Raw genomic sequence first — 20521 nt, 5'->3', positions numbered from 1 at the left:
TTGTTTATTTATTTAACATTTTTCTATACCATCCAAAACTTGCATCCCTGGGCAGTTTACAATAAAAATCATTTAAACATTAAAATCATTAACATTAAAATCAATTAAAACTCAAACTCAACATTAAAAGTATTAAAACTATAAATCTAATTAAAAGCCTGGGTGAGTAAATGTGTCTTCAGTGGCTTTTTTAAAGTTGCCAGAGATAGGGAGGCTCTTATTTGAACAGGGGGTGCATTCCAAAGTCCAGGGGCAGCAATGGAGAAGGCCCGTTCCAGAGTGGCCGCCAAACGAGTTGGTGGCACCCGCAGATTAACCTCTCCTGATGATCTTAACAGGCAGTGGGGCTCCAGGCGAAGAAGACATTCTCTTAAATACCTAGCAGGGCCTAACCTGTTTAGGGCTTTATAGGTAATAACCAGCACCTTGTATTTTGCCTGGAAACTTATCAGCAGCCAGTGTAGCTCTTTCAATATAGGGGTAATATAGTCTCTTCCAAGATGACCCGGAGACCAACCTGGCTGCTGCAATCTGAACCAACGGCAGTTTCCAGACTACATACAAAGGCAGCCCCACACAGAGTGCATTGCAGTAGTCTGCCTGGAGGTTACCAGCAGATGTACCACCGTTCTGAGGTTGATCATCTGAAGAAATGGAAGCTGCTGGCATATCAGCTAAAACTGATAAAAAGCACCTCTGGCCACCGCCTCAACCTGGGGCACCAGGGAGAGGTTTGGATCCAAAAGCACCCTCAGACTGCATACCTGTTCTTTCCAGGTGAGTGTGACCCTATCCAGAACCGGCAGATCAAAATCGTCTTCCAAGTTCCGAACCCGCACAAGGAGGTACCCCCGTCTTATCTGGATTCAGCCTCAGTTTGTTATCCCTCATCCAGCCCATTACTGCCTCCAGGTAGGCATTTAGCGAGGTTATGACGTCTCATGATGATGTTGACATGGAGAAATAGATTTGGGTGTCATCAGCATATTGATAACACCCTGCACTAAATCTCCTAATGATCTCTCCCAGAGGTTTCATGTAGATGTTAAACAACATAGGAGACAAAATGGAGCCCTGAGGGACACCATACAACAGTTCAGATTTTGAAGAACAACAGTCTCCAAGAGACACCATCTGGAATCTGCCTGTGAGGTAGGAGCGGAATCACCACAAGGCAGTGCCTCCCACCCCCAATCCCCTCAGACGTTCCAGAAGGATACTATGGTCAATAGTATCGAAAGCCACCGAGAGATCCAAAAGGACCAACAGAGTCACACTCCCTCTGTCAATTCCCCATTAGAGATCATCCATCAGGCTGGCCCAGGCAGTCTCCACCCCACAGCCTGCCTGAAAGCCAGTTTGAAATGGGTCTAGATCAGGGTTTCTCATCGTGTGGGTCCCCAGATGTTATTGGACTTCAGTTCCCATAATCACCAGCCCCAGTGGCCTTTGGTAGGGGATTATGAGAGTTGAAGTCCAATTACATCTGGGGACCCAAACGTTGAGAATCTCTGGTCTAGATGATCAGTTTCCTCCAAGACCGCCTGAAGCTAGGAGGCCACCACCTTCTCAATCACCTTGCCCAGCCATGGAAGGTTGGAGACAGGCCTGTAATTGCTTAACTCTGAGGGATCCAAGGCAGGGTTCTTCAGAAGTAATGATTGCCTCCTTAAGACAAGGAGGCATCCTGCCCTCCCTCAGAGAAGCATTTATCGTCTCTACCAGGCCCTCTACCACAGCCTCCCTGCCAGACAGTAGAAGCCATGTTGGGCAAGGATCAAGAGGGCAGGTGGTAGGCCACACCACTCCAAGCAACCTGTCCACATCCTCAGGAGTCACGAACAGAAATTGATCCAGGATCATCACATAAAGTCCATAGAGAGAAATCTTTCTCTGTCTCTCACAACACTAGAACCAGGGGTCATCCCGTGAAACTGAAGGCTAGGAAATTTAGGACCAACAAAAGGAAGTGCTTTTCCACACAGTGTATAATTAATCTATGGAATTTGGGATGTGGTGATGGGCACCAGCTTGGATGGCTTTAAAAGAGGCTTAGATAAATTCACGGAGGACTATCAATGGCTACCAGCCTGGGGGTTGGGGGCCAACTGCAGCCTCAGAGGCAAGATGCCTCTCAATGCCAGTTGCAGTGGAGCATCAACAGGAGAGAGGGCCTGCCCTTACTTCCCGCCTGTGGGCTTCTCAGAGGCATCTGGCGGGCCATTGTGTGAAACTGGCTGCTGGACTAGATGGGCCTCCTTGGGCCTGATCCAGCTGAGCTGTTCTTCCCAATGAGCCCAAACAGCTGCCTGCCTCTCCTTCCCAGAGCTCCATTCGCTTCTCTCTCCTGCCTCTGCGTTAATGAGAGCCACACTGCCTGCAGGCTGGCTGTTCATCAGGTAGAGCTGTGTGGTTAACTGTGCAGCTTTACCTGCATCCCACAGGCAGCATGGGGTGGGAGAGAGGGGAGCAAGTGGAGATGCGGTAAGGAGAAGCTCTGAAGCAGCTGTGTCACCTTTGGCTCTAGCCTCACTCCTTATGATGCTCCATTCCTGTTACTACTAACTCTGGACTTAAATGGCAGATGTCTCCCCATTTTAAGCTTTATATAATGCCTAATTTTAATTGTAAACTGCCCAGAGACACAAGTTTTGGGCGGCATAGAGATATTTTAAATAAATAAATAAATATTTTGAAACCTTTTAGCAATAGCACTTATATACCGCTCTATAGCTGGAAGCTCTCTAAGTGGTTTACAATGATTTAGCATATTGCCCCCCAACATTCTGGGTACTCATTTTACGGCTGAGTCAACCTTGAGCCCCTGGTCAGGATCGAACTCGTAACCTTCTGGTTACAGGGCGGCAGTTTTACCACTGCGCCACCAGGGACTCTTTGAGGGGGCCTTTTGTCTGGCAGCTCCAGCATCAAGATATTTGCAGACTGGCAACAGTTTCTCCAAGGCTGCAGGCAGGAGTCTCTCCCAGCCCTGTCTTGGAGATGCTGCCAGGGAGGGAACATGGAACCTTCAGCTTGCAAGCAGACAGATGCTCTCACCCTCACCCCTAAGCGCAATACCTTGCAATGCTTGCATGCAGAAGGTTCCCAGTCCCCTGCAACCTTGGAGAAGCTGCTGCCAGTCTGTCCGTGTAGACAGTACTGAGCTAGATGGACCCATGGTCTAAGGCAGCTTCCTATGTTCCTATGACAAAACCATTAACCAAAGAACAATTTCAAACTCTGTGGATGGCAACTGCGCTTATAAATTAAGCAACAAGACAATGAGAAGGGGAATGTTCGGTTTTACGTGCATATACATTGTCTTTGTTCTTGCCACTGATGTGTCCCATATCTATCTGTGTCTGGGCTGGGGGGTCGAGTTTAAAATGTTTGTGTCAGTCACCAGTTCTGTAGTCAATAAGTACCAAGAGAATTACCAGATACCAAACTGTATTGGTCAGTTGTTATTTTTCTGTTAGGATGATCTTTCACTCAGAGTAGGACTGTTGTTTGTGATTTGGTAATAGTTAAGCAATAAACCGTAGTGACTTTGTCCAATAAATCCAACAAGCCTCCGTTTCTGCTCTGCTCTGTCACACAAGCCCCCTCCCCGCACTGTGCTGCTCCTGGCTGCACCTTCTTCTGCGCAGCTCCCAGTCAGGACCTGAAACAGCCACGGTCCTAGATATCTTCCAGGAAACTCTGACCCTTTCATTTTATTTTCCCCAATGCCAATTCCATGGGGTGCAAGTTTGCCCTAGAGCTGGCCAATGTTTTTCTGAATTGGTTTGAACAGTCAAATATATTCCACAAGAGAAATGCATTCAGAGAATACATAGTTTATTTGGACAACATCTTCACTGTCATTATCATTAGAGTGAAAGTTCCTATGGAGAGCATGACTTGTCCATAGATTCCAAGCCACCCCAAACCCCATTTAGAAGGCAAGAGAAGCTCTCCTGGATCAGGGCAAGGCGGGCCCCGCCCTCTAGTCCCGCCTCCTGGTCCCCACAGCAGCCAACCAGGTGGCCCAAAGTGACTCCCTCTGAGCTGGGCAAGGGAAGACCACCTCTGGAGGCCACCGGAAGGCCTGGCAGGCCCATCGTGACTAGCAGCTGCTGGCTGGGCATAGAACGGAGACCATCTCTTTGGGGGATGCAGAGAGGAGGGATAAAAATGGCCAACTCACCACTGATGCTGACAGAAAACTCTTCCCTTTTGCATGATGGAAGTGATGACCACCCTCAGCCTTTGAGGAAGAACCTCCTGAAGTTTGAGATGAGGTATGATTGTCTGCTATAGGCAAATATGTTGGTGCTAGAGTTGTTGCCAGACCCTCAAAAGGCTTTAAATTAGACATTATATAAAGTTTAAAATGGGGAGACAACAGCCATTTAAGTTCAGAGTTAGAGAGCTGGTCTTGTGGTAGCAAGCATGACTTGCCCCCTTAGCTAAGCAGGGTCCACCCTGGTGGCATTTGAATGGGAGACTAGAAGTGTGAGCACTGGAAGGTATTCCCCTCAGGGGATGGAGCCGCTCTGGGAAGAGCAGAAGGTTCCCAGTTCCCTCCCTGGCAGCATCTCCAAGAGAGAGCGGAGAGACTCCTGCCTGCAACCTTGGAGAAGCTGCTACTAATCTGTGTAAACAATACTGAGCCAGATGGGCCAAGGGGCCGACTCAGTATATGGCAGCTTCCTAGGTTCCTAGGGAGTGGGGGTGGCACCAAAGGAGACACAGCAGCTTCTCCTTCCTGGACTACTGCTTGCTCCCTTCTCTCCCACCCTGCACTGCCTGCAGGCTGGCCATTTGTCAGGTAAAACTGCACAGTTAACCACACATCTCTACCTGATGAACAGCCAGCCTGCAAGCAGTGTGGCTCTCATTAACGCAGGGGCAGGAGAGAGAAGCGAATGGAGCTCTGAGGAGAGGCAGCTGTGCCTCCTTTGGGCTCATTAGCCAGCATAGCGTAGTGGTTAGAGTGTTGGGCTACAACCAGGAAGCCCTGAGTTTGAATCCCCATTCAACCATGAAACTCACTGGGTGACTCAGGGCCAGTCACGTATCTCTCAGCCTAACCCACCTCACAGGGTTGTTGTGAGAATAGAAATAACTATGTACAACGTTCTGAGCTCCTTGGAGGAAGAGTGGAATAGAAGTGTATAAATACATAAAAATTAGGAAGGGCAATTACTGGTAATCCACCTGATGAACATTTTGGTACCTGTTCAAAGATTATCCCTGAGGCAAGTATGATCATAGGGATATTGGAGGCTGCCATATTCCAAGTCAGACCATTGGTCCATCTAACCCAGGATTGTCTACACAGACTGGCAGTGGCTTATCCTTGCTAACTGAGCAAAGACGCATCTTTTAAGAATGGTGATTCTCTGTATTTTGCAAAGGGGAGCAGCTGGCCCTATCCATCCCCAGCACAACATCCCTCCAGTGGCTGTTTCTTTTTTAGATTGTGAGCCCTTTGGGGACAGGGAGCTATTTTTAATTATTTATATCTATGTAAACCGCTTAGGGAACTTTTGATGAAAAACAGTATATAAATATTTGTCTTATGCATATTCTTCAAGGTTACATACCGGAGTTTCTCTCAGCCCAATCTTGGAGATGCTGCCAGGGAGGGAACTTGGAACCTTCTGCATCAAACAGGCAGGTGTTCTTCCCAGAGCGGCCCCTTCCCCTAAGGCGAAAAAGAACATAAGAACAGCCCTGATGGATCAGGCCCAAGGAAGCCCATCTAGTCTAGCATCCTGTTTCACACAGTGGCCCACCAGATGCCGCTGGAAATCCTACAGGCAGGAGTTGAGGGCATGCCCTCCCGCCTGCTGTTACTCCCCTGCAACTGGGACTCAGAGGCATCCTGCCTTTGAGACTGGAGGTGGCCCACAGCCCTCCGACTAGTAGCCGTTGATAGACCTCTCCTCCATGAAGTGATCCAAACCCTTCTTCAAGCCATCCAGGTTGTTGGCTGTCACCACATCTTGTGGCAGAGAATTCCACAAGTGGATTATGTGTTGTGTGAAAAAGTACTTTCGTTGGTTGGTCCTAGATTTCCTGGCCATCAATTTAATTGGATGACCCCTGGTTCTAGTGTTGTGTGAGAGGGAAAAGAATCTCTCTCTCTCCACACCATGCATGGTTTTATAGACCTCTCTCATGTCTCCCTGCAGCCTTTTCTAAACTAAAAAGCCCCAGGTGTTGTAGCCTTGCCTCATAAGGAAGGTGCTCCAGGCCCCTGATCATCTTGGTTGCCCTCTTCTGCACCTTTCCCAATTCTACAATGTCCTTTTTGAGATGTGGGGACCAGAATTGTACGCAGTACTCCGTGTGTGGCCACACCATCATTTTGTATAAGGGCATTATAATGTTAGCCGTTTTATTTTCAATCCCCTTCCTTCAGTGCTCACACATGGAGTCCCCCATTCAAATGCAAACCAAGGTGGACCCTGCTTAGCAAAGGAGACCTTTCCTGCTTGCTCCCACAAGACCAGCTCTCCTCCTGAGAGTAAGAGGCAAATCACCACATCCCAACAATCCCAAGGTGGCAGCCGCGTGGTCTCCTCAGAGGGCAGGCAGCAGAACCAGCCAAGAACTCAGTTGTGTCCCCTTCTGCAAAAGTCAGATATTTGAGGTCCAAGACCCTTCCTTGTTTTTGCTGCAGCTGCAGCAGCTTTGCACCCTGTTGGGAAAAGCCTCTTAGTGCAGGACCATCCAGGCCTTTCCCCACCCGGGAGAGTGTAAAGGGCCCTCTCCAGGCCTCCCCAGGCAAGGGATAGGGGCTGATCCGGGCAGTGCTGCAAAGCCCAGCCCCTATTCTGATGCCGCCTCTTCTTGGAACAGGCCTCCTCTCAGTTGTGGCTTGCATTTCAGAGCAGCCTGCTTCGTGCTTCTCAAGCGGCTTTCCGACAAGTTCTGTGGTTCAGCGTGTTCGAGATCAGAGATACGGCTTTTGAAAAGTACTGAAGCTGTGAGGCACAGATAGGACACCGGCCCCAAGAAAGGAAATGTCTCATGTGCTCCAAGGGCAGTGGTGGGCGAGGCGGGGGGCGGGGGGGGGGAGCCCGCCCTGGGGGCTGCCTGGGGGGGAACACCGTGACGTCAGCAGAACTTCCAGAGAACTCCCACTTTCTATGACCCAGAGTGAGAGCTTGTCCTCGGGCGGGCACGCAGGCGGCTTCCTCCCCGCCATTGTGGTGTAGAGAGAGAAGACCTTTCCAGTTTTGCATGTGTGGGCACTTTAAGTCAAGCGGTTCCTGCTAATCATATTGCTGGAGGCCATTTCTGGCTCTGGGAGGGACTGCAGAAACTTTGGCTACTGCCACTCTGCAAGCCACCCCCCCCCAAGGATCAGCAGCAGGACTGGGGTCAGGAGTCGGCCTGGGGCCTCATGGTAGCCCAACTGGTAGCCCAGCTCCGCAGCCCCAATTAGGAGCCCCAGACGGTAGCCCACCTCAGCAGTGGGACTGACTCTCTGGGCATCCTTTGCAGGCAGAAAGGGCTGGAAGCAGGGGCGTAAGAAGGCTGGAGTGGGCCCAGAGACAAAATTTTAAAATGGGCCCCTCGCTGATACACACACACACACACACACACACACACAAGGAGGGAGGCAAGGAGGGAGGCAGGGAGGCAGGGTCGAGAGACAGAGAGAGAGATACTAGCCAGGTCGAAGGAAGAAACACGAAGGAAGGATCACAATGAAAGAAGCTCTGAGGGTTTGGGGGAGTCATGTGACTTGCCTCGGGGGGGGGCCCTCGAGGCGTGGGGGCCCCCAGGCAGCTGCCTCCCCTCCCCTTGCCTGATAGTAGTTACGGCCCTGGCTGGAAGAGCAGGAGAGCCCCACCCCCACCCCGAGCGAATGGCTTGGCCCAGCAAACCCCTTGGCTCTGCTTGCTCTCAGGCAAGGACTTCTTCATCCACAAACCATTGGCCTCCTCCACAAGCCCCCAGGGCCACTCAGGGAAAGGAGCCTGCTGCTCATGGTGGGGAGGGCACTTCAGAGCCTCCCCTGAGATGGGGAGAACAGAAAGGAACACAAACTCTAGCACAAGAAATGCAAGGTGACAATAAGGGAGACGAAAAGAGAGTTTGAGGAAATTTAGCTAAAAGCTTCAAGGGGAATAAGAACAGCCCTGCTGGATCAGGCCCAAGAAGGCCCATCTAGTCCAGCATCCTGTTTCGCACAGTGGCCCACCAGATGCCGCTGGAAGCCACAGACAGGAGTTGAGGGCGTGCCCTCTCTCCTGCCATTACTCCCCTGCAACTGGTACTCAGAGGCATCCTGCCTCTGAGACTGGAGGTGGCCTATAGCCCTCCGACTAGTAGCCATCAATCAACCTCTCCTCCATGAAGTGATCCAAACCCTTCTTCAAGCCATCCAGGTTGTTGGCTGTCACCACATCTTGTGGCAGAGAATTCCACAAGTGGATTATGTGTTGTGTGGAAAAGTGCTTCCGTTTCTTGGTCCTAGATTTCCCGGCAATCAATTTCATGGGATGGCCCCTGGTTCTAGTGTTATATGAGAGGGAGAAAAATTTATCTCTCCCCCCCCTTTCTCCACACCATGCATGATTTCATAGACCTCTATCGTGTCTCCCCGCAGTCGTCTCTTTTCTAAACCCCAGGTGATGTAGTCTTGCCTCATAAGAAAGGTGCTCCAGGCCCCTGATCATCTTGGTTGCCCTCTTCTGCACCTTCTCCAGTTCAACAATGTCCTTTTAAAGATGTAGTGACCAGAACTGTACGCAGTACTCCAAGTGTGGTCGCACCATTGTTTTCTATAAGGGCATTATAACATTAGCAGTTTTATTTTCAGTCCCCTTCCTAGTGATCCCAAGCATGGAATTGGCCTTTTTTACAGCTGCCGCACATTGAGTTGACCCTTTCAACGAGCTGTCCACCACCACCCCAAGATCCCTCTCCTGGTCAGTCACCGACAGCTCAGATCCCATCAGCATATACTTGAAGTTGGGGTTTTTCGTCCCAATGTGCATCACTTTACACTTGCTAACATTGAACCGCATTTGCCATTTTGTCACCCACTCGCCCAGTTTGGAGAGATCCTTTTGGAGCTCCTCACAATCCGTTTTGGATTTCACTACCCGGAAGAGTTTGGTATCATCTGCAAATTTGGCCACCTCGCTGCTTATACCTACTTCTGGATCATTTATGAATATATTAAAAAGCACCGGACCCAGTACAAATCCTTGGGTAACCCCAGTTCTTACTTTCCTCCATTGTGAAAACTCTCCATTGTGCCTCTGGAACACATTTGAGCTGGTAAGAAAACCTCTGATCATGTGCAGAGTGCCCGCAACGACTAGACACTCTAATCCATGAGAGAAGTCAAAGACGGACCTTCTGAGGGAAAGCATGGCCTCCTGCTCAGGGGATTCCACCTTCCCGCTGCTTTGCCTCCTCAATGGGTCAGGGCTCTTCTAGCCCCCCGGTTCCTGTCCTGAACTGCCCAGGTGGCGACTCCGGAGCTTCCGGGCGGGGCCCTCCTCTCCTTCTACCCCCATTAGGCGGCTGCTGCTGCGGCTGCTCTGGGGCATTCCAAGGGGCTGCCCCACTCCTCCCCCCCGGGGCTTTGGCGGCCACCGGGAAAGGAAGCTGCGGCTCGGACCGGGCGGAACGTCCTTCCTCCTCAGCCGGGAGTGCCCCAGATCCCCGCAGGGGGCTTCCTCCTCCCCCACCCAGGCAGGCCTTTCTGCGGCAACCCCCCGCCCCCGCTGGGCTCCTTCCCCGCCAGCCTCCCAGGAGCCGATGCCCTGACCCAGCCCGCAGCCAAGCCAAGGCGCACCCCTGGAGGACCGGGCCCGCTGCCAAAGCCCGGCGCGCCCACGCATCGCCAGCCGCCGTGGGGCCGGCGCCAGCGCCCCCGGCGTCACCCTGACCCCGCGGCCAGATGCTGGGTGAGGCCCGCGCTCTCCTGGCCCCGCCAAGGACGCAGCGGGCCGCTTGGGCGCGGGAGCCGGCGCAGAGCACAAGAAGCCGCCGCCGCCGCCGCCCCCCCCCCCGCCCGGGAGTCGACCTGCGTGCCGGTTTCACGCAAGGACCTGCTCGACCTCTCCTCGCACCTCCAGGAGGCTGGCGCGGCGGGGGGGCCCCGCAGGCGCAGGAAGGGCCAGCCGAGAGCAGGCTGCGGCCTTGAAGCCAGACCCCCGAAAGAAGAGGGAGAGCTCCGCGCGCGGGGGGGGGGGGCGGGGAGCGCGCCGCGCGGTGGGCCTGGCCTTGCTGCAGCCGCGGAGAGAGGGGCGCGGGACGTAGCGGGCGCCGCTCAGGGCCGGGGCCCAGAAAGAGCAGCCGGCCTCGCCTCGGGGTCTCCTGCTGCCAGAGGGGCCGAGCTCTCTCTCTCTCTCTGCGATGACACCCGCCCCCCGCCCCCCCGCTTTAGGGCACACTTCGCCCGACTTTCAGGCGGCAGCTTTCTCTTCTCCGGGACCAACAGCCAGCGCTTCTCGGCGCGGCACCAGCCTCCTTCCTGCTGGGCTGACCAGCAAGCCACGGGTTGCTGCGGCTCAAGTCCCGCCTGGGGCTGCAACCGGCGAGGCTCCCACCCGAGAGCCTCCCCTGCCCCGCTCCTCCTCCCCCCGGCCTCTGCTGGAGAAGGCAGCCTTCCCTCCCGAGGCGCAGCCGCTCAGCCCCCGAGCACAGGAGAGCGCCGTTCTGCGCGGGAAGGGCTGCGCCCCGGCCAGCGCACACCCAGAAGATCAGTCCAGCCCCAGCAAAGGGCAGCAGATCCGAACCAGACAGCAGCAGGAACTGGGAGGGATGCCCACAAGGAAAGCAGGCAGGCAGGCAGGCAGGCAATAGGAAAACCTTTTTATGGGTGACAGCACAAGACTGGGGTCCCGTCCCCTCTGGCGCCAAGGGCCCAGCCATACAGAAGCAGCCCTAATCCCAAAGCACCCGGGCTTGGGGGCCCACCCCCCCGCCACCTGCCTGCATCCCTCCGCCAGCCCACGTGCCCGGAGGATGCCTAGGTGCTGGCCTGCCCCTCCTGCCAGCTGCCCGCCCCAGCCAGAAGCTGTCCAGACCCCAAGCAGCCGCTCTGGGCAGCTGCCCACTCCGCCCCCTCTTCTCCCCAGCCAGGAGGGGCCGGGGCCTCAGGCCCGCTGGGGCTCTCAGGGGCCCCTCCTCCTGCCCCCAGGAACAGCCCAGGCCCTGCTCCAAGGCAACAGCAGCGCAGAGCCAGGAGGGGCCGGGGGGCCAGGCTCCTCCGCTCCTGCCAAGGGGCACCAGATTTCTGGGCGTGGGGCTAATCCCAGCCAGCCAGGCTCCTGGCTCACTGCAGCACGCAGGCGTCCTCCCCCTCCTTGGGGGCTTTGGGGGCTGGGGGCAGTTCGCCTTCCGGCACAGGCAAGAGCTCGGCCTCCTCCTCCTCCGCCGCCAGCTTCTCGCGCAGCTCCATGAGCAGGTCCCGGCTCTCGCTGGGGGGCAAGTTGCTCAGGTAGTACTGGGGGGCCAGTTCTGCCAGCCTGGGGGGAGAGAAGCGTTGGTGGGGAGGGGCAGACGGGCGGGCCGGCCTGGAGGAGACAGGCTGCAGCTGCGCCCCCCCCCCGCCCCCGCCAAGGCTCACATCTCCGGCTGGATCTCTGAGACGATGCTGAGGCAGTTGTCCTGCGAGATGGTGAACTCGTGGTAGAGCAGCCAGGGGGGAGGGCGCAGGGGGGGGGCGGCGCAGCCGGTAGCAGCAGCTGGGGGGTAGCTGGGCCACATGTTTATGGGTCAGGAGCAGGTAGTTGCCGGAGCCGTCCATATCTTGAGCCACCTGCAGCCGAGCGGGGGGGGGGGGGAGAGCAGGTCAGAGAGAGCCAGCCAGCCGCTCCCCCCCCCCGCCACGAGCCACAGCTCAGGAGTCAAGGCCCAGGTTCAGTTTCCAGCCTCTTCTGTGAGCGGGGGGGGGGGGGGGCTGACTCTGCACGGGGCCCCTTCACACAAGGCAGGCGGTTCTGCCTCCAGGAAGCTCGTGGCTGGCAGGGAGCAGAGCTGCTCCCTCCTGGGCTGGGAAGCGGAAGCCACTTGGCAGGCCCCCCCCCCCGGCTCTCCTCCCCCCGGCTCTCCTCCCCCCACCCAGGAGAGACCTGGCTCCCTTCGGGCGGCCCTTCACCCCCACCCCCCACGTGCAGAGAGGTGCTGCTGAGCGATCCAAGCACAAGAGGGCGCTGCTGCTGCTGCTGCAGGGACGGTGTGGGTCCAGAGGGGTCCCAGCCTGCCACCTGAGTCTGGCTTCTGCCCCCTCCTCCCTCCCTCCTAGATGGGGCCGGGCCCCTACCTTGAGGAAGAAGCCCGAGATGAGGGCCTGCTTGAGAGAGAGGACGTTGCGGTCTGTGCCAAAGGCTGGCGGGGAGATGGGCAGCTCGATCCTCTGCATGACCTCCAGCAGCTCTGCCCTCACGGCGCCCGCCAGCCGCAGCGTGGCCTCACTCACCGCATGCTGGCGGCACCAGCTCTCCGGGTCGCTCTCTGCGGGCAGGAGGGAGGGCGGGAGGGCGGGTGTGAGCCCAGGGACAGGCAGCCCCCAGGCGGCAAGGGTCCCCCCCCCCCCCGGCCCCGGCCCCAGGAGGCCCTTACGCTGCTGGAAGGCGTGGAAGACGTTGATGAGGGTGAAGTGGTCTCCGGCCGGGTGCAGCAGGCCTTGCTGCCGCGCGGCCACCGCCTCCTCCCAGCGCCCGGCCGGAGGCACGAAGCAGGGCCCAGCTGCAGGGAGAGGGAGAGACGAGCCCAGGTCAGCGGGGAGGGCGCGGGAGGGAGGGAGGGGCTGCCCAGCAGGAGGCCCTCTTGCTCGCACCCCTGCCAAGGAGGACTTGCTGGGGGCCAGAGAGGACTGCACGGGGCTGGCAATGGGTCCAGTGCGGGCTCTGGGCTGCAAAGGGCTGCCCAGCCCAGCTGCCCCACACGCCTTTGCTCACAGACCCCCAAGGCAGCTGCTGGCCTTGTTAGTTAGAGAGAGCACCAATCACTCCACAGCAACAGCCACTCTGGAGGCCTGAGAAGCACCGAGGCTGATGAGGAGGAGATCCGGATTCACACCCCAGGAGCAAGCTCCCCCCCCCGCCCCCCCTCCATGTGGCTGGCTTGCCTGACAGCCGTGAGGCGGGACGAGGCCCCAGGTGGGCCGTACCTGTCAGCATGGCAGCCAGCGTCAGCATCTCGTGGACGCAGTCGAACTCGCAAGAGGCCAGGAGGGCCTTGGCCAGCTGGGGGTCGAGCGGGAACTCGGACATGATGATGCCCACCTCGGAGAGGTTCCCGTCGTCGTCCAGGGCGGCCAAGTAGTCCAAGTCCTCCAGAGCCTGCATCAGCGACTCGGGGGCTGGGCAGGGACAGAGGGGCGGGAGAATCAAGGGGGCACATCAAGCGGCCTCCTCCCCTCCCGCCCCCCAGCAGCCCAGCTCACGGGCCCACACCTGGCCGGTCCAGGAAGTCACACTGTCCCATGTCCGCGATGTCCAGCCGCTTGAGCAGGAGGACCAGGCGGCTGAGGCTGGCTTCGGTCACGGGGGCCGGAGGGAGGAGCGGGAAGCTCTGCGAGTAGGACGACTCTGAGTAGAGGCGGAGGCAGGACCCTGGGGGCAGAGCAGAGGAAGGGCAGAGCAGGGCGGGTGGGGCCGCGGGGCCTGCAGCCCAGCCCCACAAGGCCCGGGAGGGCTCACCTGGGGGGCTCCCTGCTGCCCGCAGCCGCCGAGCCTCTGCCTGCCTTTGGCTTATAGGGCGCAACCCCTGAGCCTCGGCCCGGATCTGTGGGTTGTAGACCTGTCAGGAGAGAGCTGGAGGTGAGGCGGGCAGGCTGCTTCGCTCCGGGCCCGAAGGCAGGGCCGACCCACCTAGCACACGGGACTCCCCGCGACAAGATGCAAACCCCTTCTGAGGAGGAGCAGAGGAGGCCCCAGCGGTGGCTCTTGGTGGCCAAGAAGAGGCCCCAAGGGCCCCAAGCAGAACCTCTCCGAGGAGCAGGGGCTGGGTGGGGAGAAGGCACCCATCGGCCCTGTGTGTGTGTGTGGGGGGGCAATTACAACTCCCCGGAGCTCCCAATGGCCCGCCACTGCGGAAAGGAGGCCAGCCAGCCAGGCCTGGGGGCTGCCCAGGGAGCGATGCCGCCAGGCGCCTCCGGCCCACCCAGAGCTGCTCTGCTATGGCCCCCCCTCCCCATCCTCTGGGGCCTTCCCCACTGCCCACACACAGATGGCAAGTTCCTCGGGGCAGAGACCCGTCTGTCCCCCTGCTTACAATGCTCCATAAAGTGCGTGCAGGGCGGGGCCTGTAGAAAGATACACACACACACCCCCGGCGACTCACACTGCGCAGCTCCATCCCGCCGTCGATGACGTGCCTCACACTCCCCACCGAGAAGGCCGCGTCTGCCAGCCAGTGGGTGACGATCACCCTGCGGGCCCCAGACCCAGCAGCCGGCTGCAGGGGCTCGTACATTTTCTGGACCTCCCGCCCCACGCCGGAGTGTAGGGGCAGCACCAGGAGGGGGCCCAGACTGGGATCCAGAGCAAGGACCCCCCCACGGATCGCTGCGCAGCATTCGCTGATCTCCTGGCATGGGGAGAAAGGACCTCTCAGCAACCAAGGTGGGTGTGAGCAAAGCCACCCCCCTCCACACCCAGAAGCAGCCACGGAAGGAGCCCCACAGTAGATCATGGGGGGGGGACACACACCACTCCCCCGGCCCCTGCAGAGCGCTTTCCCCGAGCACACCTGCAGGCGCTGCAGGGCCCCCCCCTGCCCCCCCACCGCCCCGCCCCGCGATCCGAGCCCCCCCCACTCAGCGCCCCCTCTTCCCTCTCGCTCCCTCCCCGCCCGGCCCCTTTCCTGGGCAGGGCCAGCAGCGGCTTCCTCACGCCAGCCGCCCCACCTGTTCGCTGGCCACGAAGACCATCACGTCGCCAGCCTCCTCCTCCTGCTGCTGCTGCTGCTGCTGGTGCAGCTCCAGTACAGCCTGGCAGGCGGCTGGCAGGCGCCCCTCGGGCAGCAGCGGCGGCTCCCTGTAGGCCAGGCGTGGGGCTGGGCCGAGCCCCGGGACCCGCACCACGGGGGCGTCCCGGCAGAAGCGGCGCAGCGGTGCCTCCAGCAAGGGCTCCGTCACCACCACCAGGCGCAGCTCTGGCCGCTGCCGCTGGGCGTCCTTCAGCAGCCCCAGCAGGAGGTCGGTGGGCACCGTGCGCTCCTGGGCCTCGTCCAGCACCAGCACCCCGTACTGCCGCAGCAGCGGGTCCGAAGTCATCTCGCGCAGCAGGACCTCGTCCGAGCAGAACCTGCAGCCCAGAGGCGGCCTGTGGTCAGCGGCACGGCCTGCCCCCCCCCACCGCCGCCCAGAGCCTTTGGAGTCAGGCGGCACCTCGGCATCTCCAAGGCGGACCCCCCCCCCGACCCCGCGCCTAATCCCACGTGTGGCAGCTCCAGTCGCGGGACTTCGGAGAGCTGCTGGAGAGGCTAGCCATGGGGCGGGCGGAACAGCGGGAGGACAAAACGGCAGGGGACAGCGGCCAGGGCAGGCAGGGGATGGAAGAAGCCGGGCAGGCAGCGGGCTGGGAGGGGAAGCCACAGCGAGAGGGGAAGCGGCAGCAGTGGGCCCGGCAGCGAGAGGCTCTTTTTGCCTGGCCCAGCTAGTATAAACGAAGGAACGGACAAATTGCAGGGAGCCTGAGGCTGGCTCCTCTCCTTCCTCCAGAGGCGAATCTCTGGCTCCCCCTCGGCCCCCGGATCAGCAGACCCCGGCTGCTCTCTTGACCCCTTCAGCACTACCTTCGCCCAGGCTGGGCTGGGGAGAAGGATCCCAATGGCAGGCTCTTGCCCTCTGCGTGGGGTGGGGCCCTGCCGTCTCCCCACAGGAGGTCCCCTAAACAAGGAGGCTGGGGAGCCCAGGCAGGCAGCAGTGCCGCCGCCCCCCCCCCAATTGGGGCCCCGGGAAGAGCAGGGCTTGGGGCTTCCTCCGAGGCAGCCGCGACAGGAGGCAGCCTGCCTGACCTGAGAGGAGGGGTCCCGCTCCTGCCCCTCTCAGTGGCCAGCAGGCTACAGACAGAACTGGGCAAGCCCTGAGTAATCCTTTGCAGCCAGGCCGGTGGGGTCAAGTCCCTTTCTTTGACGGGAGAGCAGAGGGGTCTGCTGTGGGAAGGCCGCAACAGGGTCCTAGCCCCTCGCTCCTGCCACCTCCCCGGATACTCCAGTCCGCACGAGTGGGGTCAGGCAGCAGTTAGGCAACGTTTTGGACAGGACAGCATGCAGAATCTCCAAGGGAACAAGAAGGGAGCGTATCAGGAAACAGATGCCCCCCGGCACAGAAATGCCCTTTTAAAAAGAAAACTCCCACTAACTAGAGCCAGAACCTAAAGAGCTCAAGGAGCAGAGCGTGGAGCAGCTGGTCCCACACACACACACACCCCACCCGAGAGCCCCGCTGCCTGCAGGCCAGCCATGTAGAACCGTGTGGCTAGCTCTACCTGACAAACAGTCAGCCTGCAGGCAGTGTGGCTCTGCGTCCAAAGGGGCCCTCTGAGGAGGAGGAGGGAGAGGGCAGCGCTGAACTGCCCACCCGCCGCTGGCTCATCCCAAGGCTGCTGAGGCCAGGCGGAAGCCTCGATCCGGCCGGCCTCTGCAGCGCACGGGCCCGGTGTGTGGGCTGCAGGAGCTCCAGCAGCAGGAGACAAGCCAGGCCCCAGAGGGCGGGATCCTCCTCCTCCCAGCAGCACAGGGGCGCCGCCTCACCTGAGCAGAGTCTCTGAAGTGCAGCAGTCCTCGTAGGGGACACAGTAGCCAACCTCGTGGCCCACGTTGAGGTCCATTTCGTCTGCCACACGCAGCGCCAGGCTCAGGGCAGCCAGGCTATGGGGCTGAGTGCAGACCACTTGGCCGTGGGCAAACTGCAGGGAGAGGGCATGCTCCGCGCACCACTGGGGCACCTGGGGAGGGAAGGAAGGAAGGAAGGAAGGAGGCGGCGAGGGAGGGCCCCCTTCCCCCTCTGCTCCCTCTCACCCTGGCCCCCCCACCCCATCAGCGGCTGGTTGGGCAGTGCTGCCCAGGGTGCCTCCAAGAGAGAGACGAAGAGGGTGGAAGGGCTCCCCACGGAGAGCCCCAAGAGGGAGTGGGGTCTGGCGAATGGGCGGCAGCAACCGTGCCCTTGGGCAGCCCAGGCCCAAGGCTCACGGCCGCCCCCTGCGGGGAGATCTTCGCCCCCACTCCTCACCTGGGAAACGATGGGGACCACGGCGGCCGGCCTGCCTCCCAGGAGGATGGGGACAGCCAGCCAGCCAGCCAGCCAGCCAGCAGGCCCCACAAAGGCTGCCCGGCCGGTGTCTTTCCCCAAGGAGTGCAGCTGAGAGAAGTGCAGGGGGTCAGGGCTGCAGTCACAACAAGAGGGAGGAAGCCAGCAGGACGGCTTGGGCCCCCTGGCTGGAGAGAGGGAGGGCCCCTGTGTGCGGGACGGTGGCTGGGGAGAGGACACTCCGCAGGCCCAAGGAGGCCTCCCTTCCAGCACCTTCCAGAGGGACGTCCCAGGCAGAGGCCAAGCGTCCACAGTGGACTCCTTTGGAAAGGGCCAGGGGGTGGGGGGGCACATTGAGGGGGCAGCTCAGCCACAGGCTTGGGGGTGGGGGGGGGGTTGCGGCTGCCTCCATCCACGCTGGCTGCTCTCCAGCCATAAGATGGGCAACCTCTGCCAGCCGAAAGAGACTTCTGCTCGTGCTGCAACCCAGGGAGACACTCGAGCATGACATCACTCCGAGCCCCCCCCCCCGAGTAGCCGAACTGCCTTGTGGGGCTGGATCTAGCAATGGCCGGGCTCACTGCTGCAGCCCACAACCGCTAGACAGAGCCCCGTGGAGAAGCAGCCGGGCCTCCTGCGAGAGTGAACTTCAGGCCACAAAGCCCAGCTCTGCCAGAAGGGTGCCGCCAGCAGCAGCAGCAGCAGCAGCGAGCCTTGACTGGCCCAGCCACGCGTGGCCTGGCTCCCTGGCTTGAGCGTCAAGGGGGGGCTTCCGCTGCTCCGGCCCCTCCTCTCCCCACCCGGCAAGCAGGTTTCATTGGACTGGGGGGGGGAGAATGACAAGGCTCAGCGCAGCCTCCGGGACACCCCCCCCCACACGCACACACACACCCCAGCCCCGGTGCAGCCTGGCAGGCAGGGACTCTGCCCTCCCTTGCCCGGAGCTGGGCTCAGAGGAAGCCAGGGAGGAGGAATGCACAGGGGCCCCGCCCAGGCCAAAGGCTGCTTTCCTCTGCCGGACAGTCCCCAAGCAGCGAGGCTGGGAGACGCCAGCCAGGAAAGGCTGCTCTTCACTGGCCCAGCCACACACACACGCCTGCAGCTGCCCTACACAGCTCTCCCACCACCAAGGCTGTCGCAGGGGTGGCCACCGTGGGTTGGAACCCGGCTGTGAGTGACTAAGGCGTGGTACGGGCCCCGAAAACCTGACAGTGGCAGAGAGAGACCCTGCCCGCACGGACGGAGAGTGGCGCTCTGCTCCCCGGGGGGTTCCGCAGCCCCCTCCATTGGGAGTGCCTTGGCTCTCTTTTGATCTGGTTGTGGGGTGGGGTGTTAACCTCTCTTTCCCTTCACTCCTTGCAAATCCAGGCCCTGATCCTGCTGTTCAAACAAACCACCCTTTTGTTGTTGGGTAATTGCTGGCCTGTGTCTAGTTTGCCTAATTCAACCGCCCCCCGCCAAGGCCCAGCTGCTCAGTGCAGGCAGGTGTAAGGAAGGGGGTGGCCCTTGCCCAGTCAGGGGGGCCCTTACACCCATCACCTCCCACTGAGAAGTTGTGCCCCCAAAACTTAGCTCTGGAGATACCCCTGAATTCAAGGGAGGAAGAGCCGGTTAGTCTTTTAAAATTTGGAAGAGAACTGTAGCTGCAGGAAGGGGCGTAGCTACAACTGAGCGAGAGGGTTCAAAGAACATGGGGCCCCCACTCCTGAGGGCCCTCCAGCTCCATCCCTCCCCATTTTCTTCGTTATCTCCCTCACTCTGGGGGGCCACCAGAGAGAGGGATGGACAGGGGCCCCTCTCCCCTGCTACGCCCCTGGTCCTGCTCCACACCTGGCTAAGCGGCCCTTCCAGGACTAGCCTCTTATTTGAGTTGCACCTATCAGAGCTGCAACTGCAGTCAGGTATTCAGGATTATCTCTCTTTTTATTTCCATGCATGCTCTTTAGCTCATCATTATGTTTTTTTCACTGTCTTATGTCATGTGTTTTTCTTTAAGCAGGATGATTATGTTTTAAGCCCTTATGTTTTATTATGCTTTGTTGTGTGTGTTAAGACCTAGGGCTACAACCAGAAAAGCCGACTTACATTGGGAGGAAGAAAAGAGGCCCCAGCCATGCTAACAAACCACGGCCACCACCTGTGCCAACTGGCCACCTCAGATCAGAGGCCCCCTGCAACAGGCAGACAGCCCTGCAGCCACTCTCGGGCAGCATCAGTGGCCTGAACTGGGTCTTTGGCGGCAGCAGGGCTGATGAAGGCTGGCCCTTCTCTGCCCAGGCCCCTGCATGGCTGCTGCCAGTCCCCACAGCCCACACCAGACGGGGGTCGGACTCAGCAGGAAGCAGCTCAGAGAAGCCCCCCCTCAGCCCCCCAGGCCTGGCCTCCTCCTCCTCCTCCTCCTCCTCACCTGAGTGCTCTTGCCGGTGCCCGGCTCCCCAGAGACCAGGACGATGCCGCTGGTCCCCTCCAGGTGCTCCATGAAGACGTACTTGGCCGCCCAGATGGGGAGGCTGCGGCGCTGGCCCAGCAGCTCATAGTAGCGGGAGGAGAAGGGCAGCCCGTCGTAGGGGTTCACCTCCAGGTCCCCGTCGGGGCAGCCCACAGGCGAGCCTTCCGCGGGATGGCGGCGGCGGCGGCGGCGGCTCTCCTCCTCCTCCTCCTCCTCCTCCTCCTCGTCCTCCCCCAGGAGGGAGCCCAGCCCATCTGCCAGGCGGGGGGGGCCATCGGCTGCCTCCATGGGACCCGGGACCCAGCGGGCTGGGTGGGCAGCCTCTCCCGGGACACCTGCGCGGGGGAAGGCGGGTCAGGGGGAGAGCTGCGCCGGGGGCGGGGGGCGGCGGGGGACCCCCGCCCACTCCCCTGGCCAGGCCCCTCCTCACCCTGCCTCGCAGGCGGGCAGCAGTGCGGGGCGGGGGCTGCTGCGGGGGGGCTGCCTCTCCGCGACCCCCACCGGCAGCTGGGCGGGGGTTGGTGGGCTCCGGCTTGGCCCCGGGGTGGGGGGGGGCTCTGCGCGGGGGGGGGGCGGGCAGGTGCTCCCGGACACGTCAGCCGCCGAGTGCTGCCCGGGTGGGCGGGGCTCTGCGCCCACCCTCGGGCCGCGGGCTCACCTGTTGCGTCCGGCCCAGGAGCGGAGGGCGGGGCGTGTGGTGGAGGGCTGGTCACGTGGCCCCTCCCCGGGCGAGGGGCACTTCCGGCCCAGCAGCGCCCACCCCGCGACGTCACCCATACCTGGCCAGGGGCGGGGCTTGTGCGCATAGAGACCCAGCCCCGCCCCGGCCGGAAGAGCCGGTCCTCCCGGCG

General features: G+C 60.0%; 1 protein-coding gene across 1 annotated transcript; it reads right to left on the bottom strand.

Annotated features, from left to right (window-relative positions):
* Positions 1 to 11148: 11148 nt before the first annotated feature.
* DQX1 (DEAQ-box RNA dependent ATPase 1) lies at positions 11149 to 20477 on the bottom strand. Its single transcript, XM_053257877.1, is given in 13 exon segments — positions 11149 to 11489; positions 11591 to 11685; positions 11687 to 11782; positions 12287 to 12477; positions 12586 to 12711; positions 13136 to 13327; positions 13422 to 13580; positions 13668 to 13767; positions 14311 to 14556; positions 14876 to 15275; positions 16726 to 16919; positions 19629 to 20005; positions 20329 to 20477. Coding segments are annotated over 13 exon segments (2517 nt in total). The 5' UTR covers position 20477; the 3' UTR covers positions 11149 to 11296.
* Positions 20478 to 20521: the final 44 nt, after the last annotated feature.

This window comes from Hemicordylus capensis, chromosome 5 (genome assembly GCF_027244095.1).
Source record: "Hemicordylus capensis ecotype Gifberg chromosome 5, rHemCap1.1.pri, whole genome shotgun sequence".
Classification (NCBI taxonomy): domain Eukaryota; kingdom Metazoa; phylum Chordata; class Lepidosauria; order Squamata; family Cordylidae; genus Hemicordylus; species Hemicordylus capensis.
This window is presented reverse-complemented; position numbering and strand designations above follow the sequence as displayed.